The following is a 24,144-nucleotide window of genomic DNA, read 5'->3' on the forward strand; positions in this document are numbered from 1 at the left end:
ACTATACGGTGGAGTCGTATAAATAGGACAAATTACATGTTGCAATAGGTAAAAGTTAGAACGCAGTAATTTCCTTCACTATGTGACAGACCTTAAGCATCATAACTCTACTGTGATATTTGATGCTTACTGCTATTACCATGCCCTCTAAGTAACTAAAAGCATTTACTCATTCTAGAACACATAATCACTCTTCAATGTTTTGGAGTAGTTATACACACACATTTTTTCTTCATGAGAAAGTAAATCATTTATTCCCAAAGTTTTGATTCGGTTGTAATCTCTAAAATAATTTGCATAATTAGGTATATGTAGTTTTGACTTAGTGGAAATCGATTCCTATAATTTTAGCCATTTAAAACATTGGCCTATGTGTTTCAAATAATAATTTGTCTTTATAGTTCTATTTTCTAAAATGTAGGGACCCATATTTTATTTGAAGGGAATTCTGCAAAGAAAAAATGGATTATGAGAGTGTGTGACTTGAACTGTTGACTGGCCGCACGAATATCTGACTTTATCTTATCCGTCACATTTGAATTCACAATGAAATGTGTCTTTATTCCAACCACCTCGCAAGTACCCTACAGAGGATAGCTGGTTCGCCTGAAGAGAATCTTTTTTTATGATCAAATGGGTTCAAATCTTAGAGAGAACACCTTTAAATAGGGATACATATCCTCTCCAAATCCCTTCCTCTTTTCCTCTCAAAATCCTATCTCCACTTTTAGATTAAAATGAATTTGAATTGTTAAAATTTGATCCACAGAGTTTACAATTTTATATAATTATTAAATTATTTTATAAATTTAAACTTTTCTATAATTTTTTCATATTATAGTTTTGAAATGTGCAAATTGAATTTAAAAAATTGAAGTTTATTATTTATTTTTTTGTAGTTTTACAAAATACTAAATCTAAGTCATTATTTTTTAATATAAAAATAGAGATGAGATTTTGAAAAGAAAAAAAGATAAAGGAAATTTTGAGAGGGTCTAGGTGATTTAAAGGAGGGTCTACCTAACCACTAAATAAAATCATTACTATCTTTTGTTATAATTTTTATTTCACAACAATGTTATTCAATATGAAATTATATATTAAATACTCCTCCGGTCCTAAATATAAATCCCTTTTACACATTAGTATAAAAGTCTTATATTTAAGACCAGTGGGGTACTTTTTTATTATATTAACAGAATTATATTCGAGAGGCCAATGAAAAAGACAAAATGTCACGGTGTCCAAACTCCGAACGCGAAGCATTCAAGTAGCCTTCTGGTGGGTTTAGCACTAGGCCGTACCCCTGCTCTTTCAAGTAGCATTCAAGCATTCAAGGTCAGAACTAGGCCATACTCCTGCTCTTTCAAATTTCCTTCCAAGTCCGAATGAATATTATTGTTTCGATTCCCTTTGCATTGACTAATATATCTGTTTGATGACTTATTTGCTGACAAAAAATAGTGTTGAAGGTGGAACTACACGGTGAAAGAACCAAGCAAAAGGTCATGAAAACAACCTCAGGCATTTCAGGTATATATATTCTCTATCTCCTTTATGCAAATCCTGAGTTTTCAGTCTTCTAAGTAAGAAACTCATGTTGGTTAGAGTTTTAAATTCAATTTCATTAGTATTTGGAGTAGCTAATTGGACAGAATACTGTATGGCTGTCATAGCAAAGGAAAAAAATTAACTGGTTTGATTTGGTTTTGTTTTGCACGAGTTGAGTCAATAAATGTAAACATGAAGGACAAAAAGTTAATCGTAACAGGAGACATTGACCTAGTTAAGGTGGTGGAAAAGCTAAGGAAGTTGTGTCATACAGAGATAGTATCTGTTGGAGTAGCTAAAGAGTCTAAGAAGAAAGGAGATAAAAAGATAGAGAATATAGCTAAAATGATTGTGCCTGCTCCTTTGAGTTATAACTATGTTTATTATCCTCCAACTTATTATGTTGGAACTGTGAAAGAGTATCCTAATAGTGGCTGTGTCATATGCTAAATTTTGAACTTATGTTTGTGTGGAAGAAAAAATAAAGAGAAAGATAAGGAAGCATATGGTTGCGATGATAGATATGTAGGGCTTTGTTTTTTTTTTTTTATATATAGAGAACAAATATACATTTATAAAGATGTTGTGGGCTTTTATATTTTCCCCTCTTGGATTTGGATTGAAAGTGACGTGCTTGAAGGGATCAACCTAAAATATTATATCAAAATCAAAACCAAGCTGGGTTGTTTTCATCTTCATATTGGCTCCTCACTCAAATTACTGTGCAATGAACAATATCAACTTATGAACAGTGCTGGCTTCTTGCATGTGGCTTCGTGCTCTCATTTTGTTTTGTTTTTGTTTTTGTTTTTTTTGTAAAAATTTGTGCTTAGTGTTTCAAATTTCAAAATTCCCCCATCCTCTGGCCTTCATCTTTTCTTCACTTTTTTACTCCTTTTCTCAGACATCTGCTTCTCTCTCAACTTCCCCCCCTTCCAAATACAGATGGAAGCTTCAGCCTCCTTCTTTTTCTTTCACTTAGATTGAAGAGTCACCACTGCTTCTCCTTCACTTACAAACACTCTATGCAAGCTTGGAGTTCACCATCTGTGACATCCCTCTTGTTAGCAACCATTGGGTGAGGATGCGAGCGCATGGTGGTTACAGTGTTGTGCATAGTTGCTGCCATAGCTAATAAATTAGAAAGGTCTTTCTTTCCTTTCCTTTCCTTCTTCATCTTTTTCTTCTCTATTTTTCCTCATCTTTTTTTCCCATCTTTGTTAGATTCAGTTCTCAAATTTTGCTCCGTCTCAATTTTAGAAGAAATTTTCAGGCATGCCTTTGTTACTTTGAGTAGCTCTTAGTGTTTGATTGATTACTAATAAGTTCTGAACACAACAATGGCTTAATATGAATTGTTCGATTTGAGCAAAAAAAAAAATCCAGGGAAGGAGGAAAGAATGAGATAAGAGGTTTCAAAGGTGTTAATTTCTCATTTTTATTTTTCAAGGTCTGCTTGCTACTCACTCTCCATACCTCCGTCTCCTTTCTTATTTTTTTTCCATTAGATATGTACTATTTTCTCTTAGGAAGCAATTGAAGCTTCTTGAGCCTCCTTACTAATTAATGTATCTCAAATCTTTCTTACTTGAGTGAATCAGACTGGGGTTGCTTGACACTGTCATTGACTCAAGATGTCTTCTTTAGAGAATTGAAAAAGAGGTAGAAGAAAATACTCTGTTAGTTTATATATTTATTTATTTTTGGGTTATATGTTATTTGATTATATGATTCTTTTGTATGCATACATACATATATAAGAGTGTGTGTGTGTTTTTGGTGAAAATAATATATGTGTATATATTGATTATTGACATGGATGTAAATGTATTAGCAAGTTAAGGCATTTACCTCCAGTATAAATATATGTACTATTGACTGACTCATTTATATAGAGATTTTAAATTGTTCCTCAGAGGTAGATTTGTGATGTGAAATGATAATGTATTTGATTGGTAATAATATATTAGTTGATCGGTTGTTCGAGTTGTTTTCTTTTTATTTCTTCTTCGGTTCTTCAAGTCCACTTCACTAACAGGCTCAATCGTTTATGCTACTAACATGTTGCTATGAATTTCTACACAGTATGCTCTTGTGAAGAGGGTGCAAGGTAACAGCTAAACCATATTTTGTTACTAGACTTTTTTTGGATGATATTACCTGGATATATGATTGATTGTGTATTATTTTGTTATTTGTACAAGATTTATCTTTGACAAACTATACGAATGCTACCAGGGTATATTGGAACCCAACATTTTATCAAGTCCATTGTTTAAAGAGAGAGATGCCAAAGGATCTTGCAAGGAATTGAAGTTGTTTCTTAGCTTGAGTAGGATAGTTTAACTGCCTAGCTTTTGTGATTAGGAGGGTTGCGGTTTTTTGTGGAGTAACGAAATGGTTAAATACCAAAAATGTATCAGGTATGATCAGATTTGAAAAGATATTGGATGTTCTGATTTGTGTGAGTAGCTGTATTGCATGTCAGTTGAATATTACCATTGTGCAAAATATTTTAAATGATGGGATAATATGCTGCTTATGTTTGATGTTAATGTGGTTAATACAATAATGGGATTGGAATTTGATTTTTTTTTTGATATGCAAGCATAAAACACTGAATTTGGTATGCAATAATATGTAGTTTGTCGGATGGGATATGATGGTTTGTTTGTTGGACTTGGTTAAGAGAAAGTGGTCTCACAATGCTTTGGTATGTTTGTTTTATTACTGAGTTCAGTATATGAGCAGAATTTCTAAGATTTCAGAATAATTTTTTGCTAGGTATAGTGTTTCAGAAATTTATGTTTGAGGGGCAATCAGAATGTTTATGTTTGACTGATATCTTATAAATTTTTAATTATAAATGAACCAATTATACACAAACTTGAATGTGATATATTTTGATTACATTTAAAAGAATTAAAATTCAAACATTTAATTTAAATATTTTACTTATTAACTGTAACTGATATATTAACCATAATTGATAACCCTATGCATAATAGCACATCCGCCACCGAATTCATTGTAAAATAAATGAGACGTATTGTGTTATAACCTACTCATTGCATCATATTGTCATGTGATTGTTAAAATTGAGTGGTGAAAGTGTGGTGATGGAAGTTAGCCATACTGTGTTTCTTAAAGTTCTGTTTGTTTGTTTAAGGTGTGGTGCAAGGTTCATAGTTTAATTTATTTGATGCAATATAGATTTTGTGTGATCTGCAACTCATGTCCATGTAAAGTTGGTGGGAAAGCAGCTTTTTGGTTTAAAGTTAACTTGTGTCAATACGCAATCAAAAGATGATTAGACCTAAAATTATTGATTTAAGATATATGAAGCTTTATGATGGGTGAGAAACCATAAGGGAGCATTAATTTCAATATCTTTTGTTTAGCACCATTATGCTTTCTTAGTCTGTTACGTTATAGATAATTTTAAAAGCAAAGTTAACATATTTTGATTTGAAGCAAGTTTATCTTATCTAGTGTGAAATTATAGTTGTGGGTTATTTAATGGCTTTGTTACAGTTATTTGATTGCCGTAAGAAAAAAGTTTGTTGACATGGTTTATTGTTAAGACATTCAGTAATCTTCATTTAAAGTTAGAAAACAATCTATCAAGGAGCACATGTTACTATTACATATCATGTGCTATTTAATTAGTCATTAATCCTTTGTGTAAATAGTTGTATTTAGTCATAATAAATTTTAGTCATTAAGAAGATTTGGTGCTCTAAGTCCAAATTTATTATTAAAGATGCAATGATCTGAAACCTTAAAGCCAATACACACATGCATCAAGTCATTAGTAAAAAATCTCATTGAGCAAACCGAATGTGTGGGGGATAAAATTTTCTCTCTATGGTAGGGTTTCTGACAGTTCATGTGAAATGCTAGATATATTTACTAACTTTTATACTAAGTTTGTAAATCTGTGGAGGTACATGTAGTCTATGTTTTATATGTTTATATATATGATATCATTGTGCAGCAGAACATAGTTTGACAGTCACAATCCTATTTTTGACTACACACCGATGTTCTAGCTTGCAATGAGCAAGCAAATCCACCACTGCAGTAAGTAATGCTTATCCTTCATGTTGCTTAGTGAAAATGCTGACAGTGATTGGAAGAATGCAATGGTTTTGACATTATCTGCCACTCATTCATTTTGTTAGCATAGCTTTCTACTCAAGGTGTTATAATATGCTGACAAAAAAAATGTTGTAACCCATCAGTTAATGTATTAATTTGCTGATTATGGAAGATGTGTTTTATTTGTTAAGGAAAGTAGTATCACAGGGTGATCTCTTAGTTATTAGGTTGATCACTCAATTATTAGCCAAAAGTATCCTAGAAGTATGTGCATTACCTATTTTAATATAGAATGTGAATATATTATAATAAATTTATATTATTCAGTGTATTTTGAAAAAAGTGAGTCTTTCAAACTGTGATCTAAAACAAATCATAATATTTAAATATTGATATATTACTTTTCCTTTTTTAACTTATGGAGAGCTTGGGTTCTTTGTTCTTTTCTGGAGCAAGATTGGTTTCCCTTTCTTTTTCTCTCAAGGATACTTCAAGATGAATGTTTTATGAATGATGTCTCATTCTTTAATATAGGCAGTTAGGCACAGCCATTTAATGGGTTTTGCAGAAACTGGTTTGAAATAAATAGAAAATATATTACTTGCTGTAGTGGGATAAAATATATTTCTCTTAGTTTGCGCTTTGAACTTTTGCTTTTGAATTTAAAAAGTGCAGAGTATCTTATTTTCATGCTTTCAACATTAACTGAGTCCTATTGACATGAGCAAAAAAGAATTCGACTGTTATCAGCAATTGATTTTGTTGTATTCATTAGAAATCATGGTTAAGCAATATCTTTCCTTTTCCATTACTTATGTAATGAATACAACAAACATGTTGATCAATGTAAATAGCAGAGCACGAGTGATTTTCTTAAAAAGGTATGAATGTGAAAATAAACAGGAAAAAAATGTTGGCATGGTAGCCACGTCGATTCCAAAAGTATCAATCAACATCAATAGTCAGATTTAAAAAGATTTTGAAGTAATGAGTTCTGATGTAGCAGTAAGATATGGCAGTATTGTTTTTTGTCCAAAATATTGGCTGACCTGAAATTGTACAACTTGTTTTCTAGCAAAAAATATTTCATCTGAGACCTTTGGATTATCATTTTATGAGTTAGGAAAACTCATCTGAAATAGCCTATAGTTACTTCATCGAGAACTAGCAAAGCTATCATAAAAGCTCATTGTTAAAGTATTAGATGATGGTAAAGGAGAAATGTTATTATATGATAAAAAATAATGATGGTTACGCTTTAATCTGGAGTATGACAATAATCAACTATTATTAAAATGTTGATGTGAACTTGTACTACTTTTTGCCTAATTGAAAAGGTACACAGTTAAAATGCCGAAAAAAAATAGTTTTCCAATTTAATTTTACATGAGGTAGCATCTAGCTAGCTGAGTCACTCTATCTACCCAAACAATTTTTTTTCTTTTGCTGTTTTAGGAATTATGTTTTTATATTAGAGGATGCAAAGACCTAATCTATTGTGCAATCGGTTTTCTTAGGTGGTGCATAACTTTATTTGGTGTGAACAATTAGTCTTTCGATTATATTATTTATTAACACTATGGATAGTAGCTTCATTGATAACCACGTCACATGCTTCCTTATAGTAATGCAAAATCATTTGAGGAAGCGGATTTAATGAAGTTATTAAACATTTTGCAATAAATAGATTATACATGAAACTAAATTGGTAAATTTATATTTGAAAAATATTTAAGTATATTCTTCCCAGATGCACAGGGGAATCAACGCTAGTTTGTTTGTTATACAAAATTAGTCTAAAATATTGTTATGATTGAAAATATTTTTGTAACCTTGATAAATTTTTGGTTGCCTTGTTCATATTTAGTTTTCTTTTATTAAAAGGCAAATTTATTAAAAATAAAAAGAGTACATAAACAGCCGGCCCATTATATTTGAAAATTTGAGCTAAGCCCAAATTTCGATAAAAATTTACCACAAAGTTGTACTGATCCTGAAGGACTTCATAATAATTACGTGATCATTAATTATATCATATCTTCAAGGAAAACAAATAACCCTAACACTAAAAAATTGGGCACAGATACATACATACATATATATATATATATATATATATAAGTTCCAAGAGGAAGCTCTAAGTTTCATTTGATCCCTTGGTTTATTTCAGATTTTTTAGATATAGATTTTAGGGCTTGTCATCATGCGAACACTTCTAGGTAGGGCTGGTAAAACAGACCAACCCGCAGGTTGCGGGTTGGTCCGTGACAGGTTGCGGGTTATTTGGGTAGGGCTCAAAATGCCCATTTTCTGGCGGGTTGGTATTCTGCCAATCCTAACCCACCAAGGTGGATTGGCAGGTCAACCCACCAACCTGCCAGATTTTTTTAAAAAATTTTTTTCTTATAAATAATAAAAAAATAAAAAATGATTTAAAGTATTTCAAGCATTCACACAAAATTACAACACATTAAAACACAAAATATACAATTGTCCAAAGTTCAAACTCCAAACATGATAAAACACAAGTTCAAACATAAATTTTTCCTACCTTTCCAGCCCACCTCCTAATATTTTAATATATATAAAAATTAAAAAAAAATTTAGGCGGGTTGGTGGGTTCAACCTGCCAACCCGCGGGTTGACTCGTGGCGGTCTCGGGCTGTGGCGGTGCGGGCTCATATTTTTCAGGTGGTGGTGGGTTGACCAAAGGCTAACCCTAACCCGCCTCTTTTGATGGGTTCAACCCGCGGGTCTAACCCATATTATCGGCTCTACTTCTAGAGTAGTTTGCTTAAAAGTTATATATATACGCACATTCATACATATTAATTATGAAATTACGAAATTATAATCAGAGTAGTAAGTATGTTTTATGCTTACTGCTATTATCATGACCTCTAAGTAATTAAAAGCGTTTACTTATTCCAGAACATGTAATCGCTCTTCTATGTTTCGGACCATATATTTTTCTAAGAAAATTAATCATTTATTCTTAAAGTTTTGATTCGATCTGAATCCTTATAGTAATTTGATACAACTAAGCCTTTATAGTTTTAACTTGGTACACATTGGTTCCTTTAATTTTAGTCATTTAAAACATTGGTCATTATATTTCAAAAAACAATTTTAGTCCTTGTAATTTTATTTTCTAAGATGTAGAGACCAACATTTTATTTGCAGTTTGTTCGGATCATAAAGAGAATACTTTTAAAAGAAGGATCTATATCCTTTCTAAATCCTCCTTTCTTATTTTCCTCTCAAAATTTCATCTTCATCTTTAGATCGAAGTGAACTTAAATTGTTAAAATTTGACTTACATAGTTGACAATGTGAACTATACTATTAAAGTATTTTATAAATTAAATTTTTCTATATTTTTCCCATATTGTAGTTTTGAATTGTACAGATCAAATTTTAATACTTAAAATTTATTTATTTATTTTTATATATTTCTATGAAATACTAAATCAAAATCATTCATTTTTTACGTTAAACTGAAGATGAAATCCAGAAGAAAAAAAGCGGGGTGGGAATTTTGCCATGGTGTCCGAACACCCCACGAAACATTCAAGTTATTCAGCAGAAGGCTCTGGATTAGACACGGAGAAGACAAAAGAGTGTGGGGTCCAGATTGACTTCTAGTTGACCAATTCTGGACACGTGGCAGTTGTTCACTTTGTGGCCTCTTCAAAGTTGCCATATGAGAGATCAGGAACAAACCCAGAAGGGAGAAGATGGCCTTCTTGGAAAAGTCTTCTCTGCTTTTTGCCGTGCACTTTCGAAAAAGCCAAAAGCCATTAACACAAACGAAAGCAAAGAAACAATAATTCGAAATGAGAATGTTAAAGCAGAATGACAGGGGAAAAAAAAAAGGTTAGAAATTATAAATCTCAAATCAAATTTGGTAACACAATTTTATTTAGTATTGACAAGTCTGAATTTATAAATAACAACAAATTTTTATTGACATTCCTTATTTGACATTTACAAAATTCCAGCTTCTTTTTTTGTTATTGTCCCTAATGCCAACTTCAAATTTTGATATAAAAATTAATTGATTAATTTGAATAGATAAAAAAATTTTAAATTAGTTATTTATAATAAATAGGTGTTATCTTCTTTAAAATATTCTTACTAATCATATGTATTAATTAGAACTATCATTTGGTGGAATATTTAACATATACAACTACTGATAAAGATTATTTTAAAAAATAGATAAATATAAAAAATAAATTAAAAATTTATATTTAAAGTTAAATTAAAAGTCGAATTGGTTTTTATATCAAATGGCACAACCAGTATCATTCGTTTGCCGCGTAGCTTTCTCTGAGATGATGACCCAAGTTACTTTAAGCGACGCGTCAAGGACTAGTCAAGGTAAACTTGTGGCCTGGGTTTACCAGGAGTCTTCAAAGCATGCATCTATAAGTTTGGCTACCGTATATCTTCACCTCACCGCACTGAATCATATCTTACTAAATTCTAATCTTCCTCTTCTCCACAACCTACCTTCCCTTTGTCTTTCTCGTCTGCTCTGAATTTAGCTTCAACACAGCAATATACGCAAATGACGATGAAGGTCAGAACCGGACCCCTAATCTTTCAAACTTCCTTCCAAGTCTTAATGAATATTATTTTTTTGATTCTCCTTGCATTGATTAAGATAGCAGCTGATGATTTATTTAATCTGCTGACAGAAAATAGTGTTGAAGGTGGAACTACACGGTGAAAGAACCAGGCAAAAGGTCATGAAAACAACCTCAGGCATTTCAGGTATATACTCTATCTCCTTTAAGCAAATCCTGAGTTTTAAGTCTTACGAGTGAAAACAGAAAACATCACATTCCTTGGAGTTTTAATCTAAACCCAGTTTCGTTCGAAGATTAGCTCATCGAACAGAATATATACTATATGGTTGTTCTATGAAAGGGAAAGAATTGACAGGTTTGGTTTTGTTTTGCAGGAGTTGAGTCAGTGAACGTGGACATGAAGGACAAGAAATTAACTGTAACAGGAGACATCGACCCAGTTAAGGTGGTGGAAAAGCTAAGGAAGTTGTGTCATACAGAGATAGTATCTGTTGGAGCAGCCAAAGAGTCTGAGAAGAAAGAAGATAAAAAGATAAAGAATATAGCTAAAATGATAGTGCCTCCTCCTTCGAGCTACAGCCATGTTTATTATCCTCCACCTTATTATGTTGGAACTGTGGATGGGTATCCTAATAGTGGCTGTGTCATCTGCTAAATTTTGAACTTACGTTTGTGGGAAAGAAAAAATAAAGAGAAAAGATAAGGAAGCATGTGGTTGTGATGATAGATATTTAGGCCTGTGTCTTTTTCATATAAATAGAGAACAGAAGATGAAGATAAGAAAATATATATATTTATAGAGATGTGCTGGGCTTTTATTTTTACCTCTCTTGGATTTGGATTGAAATTTGAAAGTGACGTGCTTGAAGGGATTGGTTTGTTATACAAAGGTTGTCTTCTTCATATTTAGCTTTTTCATTTTTTTCATTAAAAGACAAAAAAAAAAGGGTACATAAAAGGCCAGCCCATCATATTTGAAAAATTTGAGCTTAAGCTCAAATTTTGATTGTCTTCTTTGAAGGGCCAATATCAGTCGATAAAAATTTGCCATAAAGTTGTACTAATTTTGAAGGACTACATAATAATTACGTGATCATTAATTATATTATATCTTCAAGGACCACAGATAACCCCAGCACTAAAAGAAAATGGGGGCGCGCGCGCGCGCGCACACACAATATGATAGTGCCCCCAAATAAAAGTTCCAAAGACGTGCAAAATCTTGTGTTGTACGTTGGTGCCAAGAGGAAGCTCTGAGTTTCATTTGATCTCTTGGTTTATTTCAGATTCTTTAGATATAGATTTAAGGGTTTGTCATCATGTTGAGACTTCTTGGGTAGTTTGCTCTCTGCTTATTTCATCAAAAGTTGACACACACACACACATATTAATTATGAAATTACGAAATTATAATTAGAGTAGTATGTATGTTCGCTATTGAAAATTATAGTTACAATGAGTATATTCGCAAATTTTGCGCTTGGTGTGAAATTTTGCTTCTCAATTTATTCACCTTTTATGAAGTTTAGAAGAAAATACATTAATTTAAATCTCGTAAAACTATTTTAAAAGTTTTAAGATCATAAATATTTTTTAAAAATAAAAATTATTATTATTATGTTTAATGTAATTTATAATTGTGGAAACTAAGATTTTCAATTTACACTATATGAAAAATATTTCAATAACATATTGGTATCCACGTCCCATCCTATCCTAATTTGATGCAACTAAATTCTTAAATTCTTATAGTTTTAACTCGTACTGTTCCAATAGTTTAGTCATTTACAACACTAATCCTTAAATTTCAGAAAAATATTAATTATTATAATTTTATTTTCTAAAATGTAGGAATGAACATGTGGGTTTTAAATCTTAAATAGAACATCTTTAAAGAGGGACTCATATCCTCTCTAAATCCCCCTATTTTCTTTTCCCTCTCAATCCCACTTTCACCCTTAAATCAAAATGAATAGTTTAAATTTAATATTTTATAAAACTATTATATAATATTACATAAAAATAAATCTAAATTGTTAAAACTTGACCTACAAAGTACTCAAATGTAGACTATTATTGATATATCATGTAAATTTAAAATGTATTTTTCTTCATATTGTAGTGCTGAACTGTGCAGATCAAATATTAATCATTTATTTATTTTTAATCTAAAAATGAAGATGAAATTGTGAGGGGAAAAAAAAGTAAAGGAGGAATTTTGAGAGAATCTAAATGTTTTAGATTGGGTCCATCAGGCCACTAACGAAAATCACAATTATCACCTTTTTTTTTGTCATCAAAATCATAATTATCCTCTATTATACTTTTTTATTCATGACAATCATGTTCAACATGAAATTATATATATTTTATAATATGAAGTTATATATTAAATCTCTTTTATTTATATACCTTTTATTTTTAAAAAATTATATTTAAGAGGCCAAAGAAAAAGTCATGTTGGCGTCCAAATGCCTAAAATATCTAATGATTATTTCACACAGACTAAAAAAAATCTTAAACTTTATTAATAACTCTCATTTAAAATTTAACAACTTTCTAACTTTATCCCTATTTAATATACATTATATATATCTCATGTAAACAAAATCAACACAATAATAAATAAAGGGTAAAATTATATATTCATATAAAAAAATTTTCTAAGTGCCATATAAATATGATCATAAAAAGTCTTTCTCTTTGCCTTATAAATAGAACCAAAAAAGTAAATCTGTTCCCAAGTTTTTATCCAGAAGATCTAAATATTTGAAAGTTTTTTATGAACAAGTTTGTTTTAGAAATTTAAAATTACAATAATACTATTTTTTGTCAAGGAACAAAAAACCAGACCAGACATTAAACTGGTTGAGGGAGTTGTTTAAGAGTTAGTGGGTCAGACCGAGGTCCAACCGAAATCAAATCGGTCATATTAAAATAATATAGTTTAATTAAAAATAAAAAAAATATAACAACAATAATAATCACCAATAATAAAATACAAGAAAATACAACAATAGTTTGACTGTAACAATAACAAAGTATAACAATATTAAGAAATTTGATGTTTATGATTCCTTAATAACTAAAATTTAATAATTATTAATACCAAAATTATAATCAAAATTTATTCAAATTCATAATGACTGAGATATTAGGAGCTGCATGAGAAAAAATACTATCAATAACAATATAATTATCCAAACCGGTTCATTACCGATTCACACCGGTTCCACTGGTTCACCCCCCGGTTCGATATAAAGCCAGTTCGGTAATTAAACCAAACCAGACCACAGGTCAGTTCATCGTTTTTCCAGTTGATTCGGCTTGTTCGGTCTGATTTTTGTTCACTGTTTTTTATGGTCAAAAGACTAACGTTAATAATTAAAATAGTGACGTGATCATTAATAATTTTAAGAATATAGGATAATATTGTTTTTAAATTTTTGGAGTAAATTTATTTCCCCAAAAACTCTCAGATACTCAATATTTTAAGTAAAAACTCTTATAATAAATTTACATCTTAACCTAATCATTTAACCTAATCATTAATAATGCAAACAAAGCAAAGAATCAATAATTCAAAAATGATGACCTCATTCATGTTTCGCGTCATCCCAAGTGACTTAAAGCGAAGCGTCAAGATAAGATTTCTGACTTGGTTTACTCGGAGTCTTCCATCCAAGCATCTATAAATTAGGCTGCCATATATCTTCACTTCACCACACTGAACCATATTTTCTAATAATCTTCCTCTTTTTCACAAACCTACTTTCCCTTTAGCTTTTACTACTCTGAAATTAGCTTCAACACATAAACAAAATCGCAAATGACGATGAAGGTCAGAACTATGCCCTGCTCTTTCAAACGTCCTTGCTTCCAAGTCTGAATGAATATTATTGTTTCGATTCCCTTTGAATTGGCTAATATGGTGGTTTGATGATTTATTTTCCTGCAGAAAGTAGTGTTGAAGTTGGAACTGCACGGTGATAGAACCAAGCAAAAGGTCATGAAAACTACCTCAGGCATATCAGGTATACTCTGTCTCCTTTAAGCAAATCCTGAGTTTTAAGTCTTCTAAGCAAAAATTCACGACGGTTAAAGTTTTAAACCCAATTTCATTCGAACTTGGATTATTAGCTGATTGTACAGAATACTATACGGTTGCTATGGCACAGGGGAAAATTGACTGGTTTGGTTTTCTTTTGCAGGGGTTGAGTCAGTGAACATGGACATGAAGGACAAGAAATTAACCGTAACAGGAGACATCGACCTAGTTAAGGTAGCAGGAAAGCTAAGGAAGTTGTGTCATACAGAGATAGTGTCTGTTGGAGAAGCCAAGGAGTCTGAGAAGAAAGAAGAAGAAAAGATAGAGGATATAGCTAAAGCAATTGTGCCTGCTCCTTTGAATTACAGCCACGTTTATTATCCACTGCCACCTTATTATGTTGGAACTGTGGAAGAGTATCCCAATTGTGGCTGCGTCATCTGCTAAATTTTGAATTTATGTTTGCGGGGAAAAAAAATGAAGAGAAAGATAAGGAAGCATGTAGTTGCGATGATAGATATGTAGGCTTTGTCTTTTATATATATTTATAGAGAGAGATAACAGAAGATCAAGATAGGAAAGTATATATTTATAGAGAGGTGGTGGACTTTTATTTTTACCCCTCTTGGTTTGGATTGAAAGTGACCTGCTTGGAGGGGTTTCTTTGTTGTACAAAAGTAGTCTGAAAAATTGTTATGATTGAAGATATTTTTATAGCCTTGGTAAATTTTGGTTTTCTTCTTAATATTTAGTTTTTTCATTAAAAGACAAACTTATTAAAAAAAAAAAAACAAGTACATAAAAATTTAAGCCCTTGTACTTTAATACGTAAAGCTTGTTGTCGCAGCTAATTTGCGTGACTGGTTTGCTCTTAATTTAAAAAGAGACTTGGGAAATAACCTAGATGGGAATTGGTATTGCATGGGGGGTGTCTGGTTATCGAGGAATAATGATGTCTTTGATGATGATTTTACCAATCCTTCGGATCCAACTTTCACTGTAACGCATACCTGGACACGTTATGCGAACATGCAGGATGCTGTGGCTGATCTAAACTTTCCCCAAATAACTGATTCTAATTGGCTCCCTCCCCCACATGGATGGCACTACAAAAAAACAGCTAGTTACGGACGGAATTAGGGACGGAAAATTATTCCGTGACTAATTCCGTGGCTACAATATAATATTTAATATAATATAATATAATAATATAATAAATATAATATATATAATTAAATTATATATCTTATGAATGTTAAATAAAAGAATTAAATTTAAAAAATATATTTATGAAAAAATTATTTACTATTTAAAATTCAAAATTAGTGTCATTAGAAATTAATATTATATTTAAAATAATTTTTTAAAAAAATAAAGCATTATAAAATAAATAGTAAAACAAATATCTAAGTTATGATTAAAATTATCATATTTTAGTTTCTAATAATATATATGTGTATATATAATTATTTGTGTAAGAGAATATTATATATATATATATATTTTGCATAATAAGTCCGTAAGTTCATTGTAGCTCAACTGGTGAAGTCGCGCGCGTGCATAAACAAGGTCTTTGGTTCGAGCCGTGGAGAAGTCACTTTGAGGGGGAATTATATGGTAGCAACATGTGGCAATACAAGGTGGCATGTGAGATAGTGACACGTGGCGGTAGAGGTGAGGTGGCAGTGACACGAGGAGATGAGGTGATGACATGTGGTGGCGAAGGTGAGGTGGCATTTTAATTTTTTTAAAAAAATATATTAGTTACGGAATTAGCGAATAGGAATTCCATCAGTAATTAGAGATGGAAAAATTCCGTCAATGATCCAATTAGTCACAAAAAAATTAGCGATGGAACTAATTCCATCGCTAATTCTGTCGGTGCTATGATTCCATCGCTAATTCCGTCCCTAAATAAAAATTCTATCGGTAAATTACATCGCTAATCAAATGTTTTTGGTAGTGTGGGTCAAAATTGATGTATCTCACAGTAGAGCTGGATGTGGTGGGGTTACCCGAGATCACAGTGGGGCTTGGATTGCTGATTTTAAACAATCTTTGGGATCTTTTAGTGTTTACGAAGCTGAGGAGTGAGCTATATTTAAAGGTCTCAACCTTGCTAGGGATCTTGGATTCAAGAAAGTCATTCTTGAATCGGATGCAAAGAATGTAGTGGATATATATGATGATACACGGGTTTTTTTAACGAGAGATGTAGCCTTTTATTTCTACAGATCAAAAAGCTAATGCAGTATGCTTGGGAGTTGCAAGTGTGTTATATTCTCAGGGAAATGAACAAAGTGGCTGATCACCTTGCAAAGGAAGGGGTTGCGTAATCTTCTCTTTTAGATGTGTCTCGTAATTTGAGCAGCCTAGTGGAGCACGAGTGTATGGGATTTAATCCCCATATTTAACCTTTTATTTGTCTTTAGGCGTTAAGCCTTCTTATGTATGGGGGGGGGGGGGAAGCTTGTCGTTTAATTTTAATTGAGGTTGTTGACACTTGTTGAATTGGTAGCTGACTATGAATGCATATGGACACACATATCCAGGTAAGCCAGTGGGCTTCCTCTGTGTGTAGAATTAAAAAGGAAAAAAGGCAGTAGCCTCGACTTCCTTTTCCTAATTCGGCCTCAAGTCTGAAACCAAGAGGGGTTACTAACGGAAGACTATTTCAAAGTTGAATAAGGCTATTATTCATTACCACGTGGCCATTATTTTGCCGATTTTTCTCTCAACCCAATAAAGCCTTAAAACAAGAACTAACACACCTATTTATTTGTTAATTCATTTACATTTCTTGTTAATTTCTTTATGTTTCTTGTCAATCCCCTTATTTTGGTTGTTAATTCACTTACATTCTTCATTAATGCCGTTATATTTCTTGTAATATCCCTTGTTTTTGTTGTTAATCCATTTATGTTTTCTTAAATTGATAATTTAATAGCAAAACTACACCATAAAATATTTTACAATGGTGAATGCACATAAAAAAAATATTTCAGGGTATTAGACAGGCCACAAAATATTTTAAGATACTAAACGTATCTAACAAAATACTTAGAGGCTATTTGGTTCATTGAATCATAGGTAATAGAATGTAATGTAATAACAAGGAATGGAATGTAATACAAAGATGATTACAATAAATGTGTTTGGCTCATCTTGAGAATGTTAAAAAAAAAATTGTATTAAATTTAATAAACATAAAAATGAAAAAGACTAAAATATCCTCATCTTTTTTCTTATTGTCTCCTTCTAACTCAACGCCTTCTTCCTCCTCCTCCTCTCTTCACACCAGTCACCATAATAAATTTTTAGAAACATAATCCAAGGTTTCAAGACAAAAATGGAATTATAAAATCAATGGGTGAAGGAGATATCAAATTTGTAAAGATGAACAAAAATTTGGATTAACAAAGATAAACAAGGGTCTAGATCCACAAAAAGTGGAATCATGGAGGTGAAGGAGGTAAGGGACAGCTGCGCAGTTGCTAAGTAGAGAGGTGCTTCCACCTCTGTTTCGTTTCACATTACATTCACATAATCAAATTAAGTAATATCTTTTCCCTCTCCCATGTGTGTGATTTTGAGCCCATTGTAATCTTCTTTTTGTTGAAATTCTCAAATTGTATAATCGTTCGAATTCATTTCAGAGAAAGCTAGTCTTACTTTTCCTGAAAATTTAGGGTACGTTTGCAGGGCTTTTGGGGGGCTTAAAAGTAGCTTATTTGTAGTGTAAGCCCGATTGGAAAAATCATGGTGATTGGTTGGGCTTAAAAAAAAAAAAGGAGCTTATGGAATTTAAGTTGGCAAATGTACGTTGTGGCTCAAGCTAAATTTTCTGGCTTATTGGATCAATTTAAGAGCTTATTTTTTACCATTGAGATGTCAGATGGTTATTTTTCTCTTACTTCGGCCAATATTCTGTCATTTCTTCACCTCTTTTTTTTTTTCCCTTTCGCCTCAGAGCTCTCCAGTCTCTACGACCGCGAGCTGCCTCCCCTCATCCTCCGTCATGTCCTCGCCAGAACCACCGAGACTTGGTCGTCGTGAGCTCCGTCATGTCTCCATCGTGTGGTTATCGTGCTGGGTGTGGCTTTGAGTAATCGAGAGCCAAGTCCTTCATCGCGACTCCACCTTGTTCGAGCTACTGTCGGCATCTCCAACCCAAGTCGCCACTGTCTTCTGGTCCATGTGAGGTGTGTGTCGGGATCTTAGCCTCCCAGTAGAATAGAGTGTCCGGTCTACCTTTAGCAAGGTTTGGTTGGTCCGATCCGTGACAGGTTGGGGGGTTCCTATTTTTGTGTTGGTTTTCGGTGAATATGGGAGTGATACGCAATTGATCCAAGCATGTGGAGTTGTGTGTGTGTTGATCTGCGTGTGAGCTGATAGAACATTTGCTCTTCATCCCCTGTTGATTCCTAAAACTATCGTCTTCCTGCTGTCCTATTTAGTAACCGTGTTGTCCTATTTTTTTTTCCTTCTGGTTCAGTGCTACGTTCCCTGAAATGGCCATCGTCCTTACTGTCAGTCAAGGCCACTCCCTTCAACAGTGGAAGCAGGGAAATTTAGTAACCGAATTGACTGAAAATCATTCTTCTTCCTCTCGGAAATACTTACTCTCCAGCACCATCGTCTTGTCCTATTTTTTTCCCCTTCTGGTTCAGTGCTCTGTTTCGGTGAAATGGCAGTTGTCCCTAGAGTCGGTCAAGACCACTCCCTTCGTCGTCGTCCCTAATGTTATTCAGCACTGTGTTTCATGCTCTGTTTGTTGAATCTAAATATTTGATGTTGAATCATCTTCAGGCTTCTATGTACTCTTTTTATAATGTTTATAGAAATTTAACAGAAGGAATTGCTGAGTTCTGTGCTATATGAATTTTGGAGCTTGAGGTTAATGTATTGCCTTTCCTTTTTCTCTTGTTATACTTCTATCTCTCTTTGCAAATGGGACTATTGGAGCTTCCACATGACGAAAATCTCTAAACACAAACAAATATATACACATATATATATATAAAAGGAAAAATGTGGGAGATTTTTTGGGTAAAAATAATACTTTTATTAAGTGGTTACTAATACTTGGTGGATATCTTACATGTGAATATCTTGATTTTGTTTTTCAAAAATTTAAACCTAATGTCTAATAAATAAGTCAAATACTAAATTACGGGTAAGTGGATGTTAGGATAAAGAATTTATTCTACTTTTAAGACAAGGGATTCTTGTGTGATAATGATAAATGGTCTAAGAATGATAGATCCTAATCCAAACACAATGGTGGAACAAAATTTGTTTCATTCATGTGTGTGTATATATATATATATATATATATATTTTGAGTGCAGTTCATGTATAATTTTTAATATTGTATCATGCTTAATACAAATGTTTAATGTGTCTAGCAACACATATGATCAATATGTGATGTTCAATTTGGTAATTTATTATTTATTTATTTTTATCATTTAATATTTTAATAATAATTTTTTTAAGAAAAACTTAAACCTAAACCGTTAAAATATTAACTTAGTGGTTAAAAAAAGAAAATGAGGGAAGAAGAGAAGAAGGAAAGACAAGGTTTTCAAAGCGATGAATAAATAGTCTAATGTCATCCTAATCCAAACACTTTTTTGTCTTGGGATTTCTTCTTAATTTTAGGTGAGAAGAATATGTAAATAACATATATTTTTGTTTGGGTAGAACTTATTTCTTACATAATGTAGCTTGAACTTGAACATTATTTGTGCTTTGTTTGCTTTTGTTAGTCTTATCTATATTATTTTCCACCTAGAAATAGATAATGAAAAAGGAAAAGCGAGTTGGGATTCGTACACAACAAAAATTCTAATTGATGTTTGTGCCGAGCAAATAGTGCACAAGGAACGCCAAGGAACATCATTTACAAGGCTTGGTTGGAACAAAATTGAAAAGAATTTCCAGGAAAGGAGCAGGAAAATGTGTGACAGGAAGCAACTTAAGAACAAATTTGACATTTTGAGAAAGGATTGGAAGTTGTGGGAAAAACTTATGTCTAGGGAGACTGGCATTGGTTATGATGCAGCGACAAATAGGGTGTTGGCCTCCGATGAGTGATGGCAGCAAAAATTAATGGTAACTAACTATTTGTGTTGGTTGAGTTTTAATTTTGAATATCAGTTTCGTCATCGCTTACACTTGCCTAATTACGTTAATGTAGGTGGACCCCAGTTTTAAGAGATTTAGACATCAGGGGTTGATGTTTGCATCAGATCTGATGAAAATATTCAAAGATGTTGTGGCTTTAGGAGAGTACATGTACACACCATCAGCCTCATAGCCTCAGCCAACATTTGCTCCACAGCCTAACACAAAAGAGGAGGAGGATGTTTATGGAGTCGGGCTCGACCAACAAGAAAGGTCAGGGGACAGTGAGGATGAAAATTTCGGTGTAGACCCAACAGCTAGTGCAGGGGTCACAGATTACTTTGCCGGTTGTAACTTAAACAACCCCGCGAGTATTGGACCAAGTGGCTCAGGAAGCTATGGAAAGAGGAAGAGGGGTGAGACGTCTGACGCGAAGAAGAAGAAAAGAGTTGTTGCGTCTACTAAAATTTCTGATAGTCTTAGTGTTATAACAGTTGCTTCTGACAAGCAAGTAGCAGCATTGGTTGAAGATCCCCAACTAGTTGACAAGGTTTTGGCACACCTGGCTAGCCTTAAGGAGCTTAATGATGATCCTCAACTGTATTATGCATGTGCCAAGATGCTTACACGGTTGAGGTGGGCTAGACGAGCCTATTTGGGGTTTATGCATGATAGATGCAAGTTGTTGGGGTGGTTGATACCAGCAGCACAAGACCTAGACACATGGAAGGGACCTGCAGAATAGGATTTAGTTTAGGACTTAGTTGTTTGACTGTTGTTATTGCACTTGTTAACTTGAACTGATTGCTGTTTTAACCTAAACTGATGTGGCCTGTTGTAGGAACTTATGTCTTAATGACTAAGTAATATATTAACACTAATTTCTACTTCTTATCTATGTGTTTGCTTTTCTGTTTGTAGTATGAAAATTATTTACACTTTGTTTAGTTTGGTAACTATAATGTTTACACTTTGCTGTCGTTACATTTATAGGGTTAATTCCAGAAATGGCTAATTGGAATGATGATTTACCATGGAATGAAGATACTTTGCGAAATTGGAATAACGATTCATGGTGTAATGAACATGACCATTCAACACGGTTATCCATGATTAATGAAGAATTAACACAATATGAAGCGGTAGGTGCATTGGTTGGTCATTATTGCGAAATGTATATATTTAAACAACCTTATAGAACTAGTGAGATGACAGGAAACTTATGGGTACAAGGCATTATGGAGGGGTATGATGATTGATGTCCGGAAATGTTTAGAGTGGATAAACATGTTTTTCACCTCTTATGTACTAAATTGGAGGAATAAGGTTTGCGAAAATCTAAGTACGTAGGAATTGAAGAAATGGTCGCGATGTTTTTAAACACGGTTGCACATGCACAATGTAATAGGATGATCCAAGAACGGTTTCAACGTTCAAGGAAAACTGTAAGCAAGCACTTTCACAATGTATTGCAAGCTTGCCTTAGCTTATCGAGTGAACTTATCCATAGTTTATCAATTAATTAATTATGTAATATTATTTCGTTTCACTTTGTCGCAATACTGCCAATTGGAGTTCAAGACATTTTTATCCATTCAAATTATGTTTAGCTTTATATTAGTAATATATTTTTTCATTTCTCTGATGCTTTCAAATTTAATTCACTCAATCAATTTCACTTCTTCATATTAAATTAATTTAAATTTATTGTATTATGTCAATTCATTTTTTTTATCATGTTTCACTTCATATTTTAAATATTTCTTATGATTTCTCTAAAGTTTTTAATTTTAATTCACTCATTAAATTTCACTTTTCATTATATTATCTCAATTCATTTTTTTTTCATCTTTCACTTTATATTTAAAATATTTTTTTATGATTTCTCTTAAATTTTAAAATTTAATTCACTTCTTCATATTAAATTATTTTAATTTCATTGTATTATGTAAAATCATTTCTTTTATTATTTTTCATTCTTTATTAAAACTCATACCCATTTTGGTCATTTTACAACCAAACTTGCTTTTACTCAACTATAATCCAAATAATTTTTTTACCAATCTCACTTTTGCAAACTAACTTTTCTGAACTCTAATCCAAACACAGTTCGGCTTATTTAATTTAGCTTTTATCCAACTTCACTTATTCATATGCTACTTTTTTAATAAGCATCTTTTCCAATCGCTGATTTGGTGGTTAAGGATTTTTTTCCCAGCAACATTAAAATGGAGCTCGATGGCGGACATAGGGAGGAAGAGGGGCTGATAGTTTCTGATTTCACTATAAGGGTAATAGTGTAATTTTCTCATATTGTAATCCCCATTCACAGGATATAACTTTGCAATCTAGATGGATGCAGTTATTTAAGGAAACTGAAATAGAGATTGCGAAATGTAATCTTAGTTACATTACATAGGTACAACCAAACATTTGGTTATTAGGAAATTTTAATCTCTTGTATTTATGTAGCTTTCAAAGCATTATATTGAACGCCAACAAAGGAAGGTGGATCCATTGGTAGCGCTGCAGATGAACAGACCTGAGATGAGATGTTGAGGAAGACCTGACTATGATATTGTTTAGTAGGAGGAAAATAAGAAGAGAGGGAGGAAAATTTGTTGGGAAAATTACAAATAAAGAACCCCAATAAGTAAAATTGCAATTTGAGATCCTAAATTTGAAAAATAGAAAATAAGAATTGGGTTTCACTTTTGCAAATATGAAATGTGGGTGAAATGTCTAAAATGCCCCTCATCCAAATTGTGATTTGGTCTACTAAAGTTGTCATTCGCTAAAGTGAACTTGTTATTTCCAATAATCAACTTGTCATTTGGCATATCCCACTACTACAATGAAGACTTTTTACTTATGTTTTGCATGACTTTTTACTTCTGTTTTGCGGGGGACATGAAAAGAAGGGACATAAAAAGTACCCCCTTTTTACTTCTGTTTTGAACATAAGCGAATAATGGTATTATTTACGTCTGTTTTAAACAGAAGTAAAAAATCACTTTTTTACTTCTGTTTCTACAAAAACATATGTAAATTCACGTCTAGTTTTGGAGAAATAGATGTGAATTTACGTCTGTTTTGTTAGAACAGAGGTAAATTGACGTCTGTTTTGGTGTAAAATAGAGATTAAAAGTATATTTTTTACTTCTGTTTCCTAAAACAAACGTGAATGTGCTCTTTTTTTTAAAAAAAATTCACTTCGTATGTACCACTTCCCTTATAGCCACAATAGCCATAATAGCCACTTTCCAGCACGTTAAAATAGAATGAACCAGTCAATATTTTCAGCCAAGATATATCAACATCACAACTTCATCAATATATTGACACATTAACTAAGTAGTCAAAAAAGAAGAACAAATTGCAAAAGTCAAAATTGATAACCTATTATCTCTATAAACATAAACTTAATCAATCCCTAGACCACCATTCTTGAAGCAGTTGCTGTGCCAAAAGGTTTCAGATGAAGTCAATATCATCAATAGCATATGAGCACTCATTATAAAAAATCTGTAAATTGACAAATGAACAAATTTAAAAATATGAAGAAAATAAAATAAATAACAATTCAATTTAAAAATTCAACAACTATTACAAAACTAAAATTATATTTACTTACCTCATCAAATTTTGTAGTACATCCACTCTCAATAATTTCAAACATATAACGGATAATGTAATATCCGCGCTCTGTTGACCCTCGTT

General features: G+C 32.3%; 3 protein-coding genes across 3 annotated transcripts; all 3 read left to right on the forward strand.

Annotated features, from left to right (window-relative positions):
- The first annotated feature begins 1,743 nt into the window (after nt 1-1,743).
- Nucleotides 1,744-2,001, forward strand: LOC114756634 (heavy metal-associated isoprenylated plant protein 12-like). Its single transcript, XM_028945577.1, has one exon. The coding sequence runs from the start codon at nt 1,744-1,746 to the stop codon at nt 1,999-2,001; it is 258 nt and encodes an 85-aa protein (XP_028801410.1).
- Nucleotides 2,002-10,129: 8,128 nt separating this feature from the next.
- LOC114756635 (heavy metal-associated isoprenylated plant protein 12-like) lies at nt 10,130-10,902 on the forward strand. Its single transcript, XM_028945578.1, has 3 exons — nt 10,130-10,237; nt 10,356-10,431; nt 10,622-10,902. Exons 1-3 carry the CDS (start codon nt 10,226-10,228, stop codon nt 10,900-10,902), a joined length of 369 nt encoding a protein of 122 aa, XP_028801411.1. The 5' UTR covers nt 10,130-10,225.
- A 3,085-nt stretch (nt 10,903-13,987) lies between these two features.
- Nucleotides 13,988-15,022, forward strand: LOC114756646 (heavy metal-associated isoprenylated plant protein 12-like). The gene is made up of 3 exons (XM_028945598.1): nt 13,988-14,088; nt 14,206-14,281; nt 14,459-15,022. Exons 1-3 carry the CDS (start codon nt 14,077-14,079, stop codon nt 14,740-14,742), a joined length of 372 nt encoding a protein of 123 aa, XP_028801431.1. The 5' UTR covers nt 13,988-14,076; the 3' UTR covers nt 14,743-15,022.
- The last annotated feature ends 9,122 nt before the right edge of the window (nt 15,023-24,144 follow it).

Source organism: Neltuma alba, unplaced genomic scaffold (genome assembly GCF_004799145.2).
Source record: "Neltuma alba isolate B1F8T4 unplaced genomic scaffold, ASM479914v2 tig00010443_pilon, whole genome shotgun sequence".
Classification (NCBI taxonomy): Eukaryota; Viridiplantae; Streptophyta; class Magnoliopsida; order Fabales; family Fabaceae; genus Neltuma; species Neltuma alba.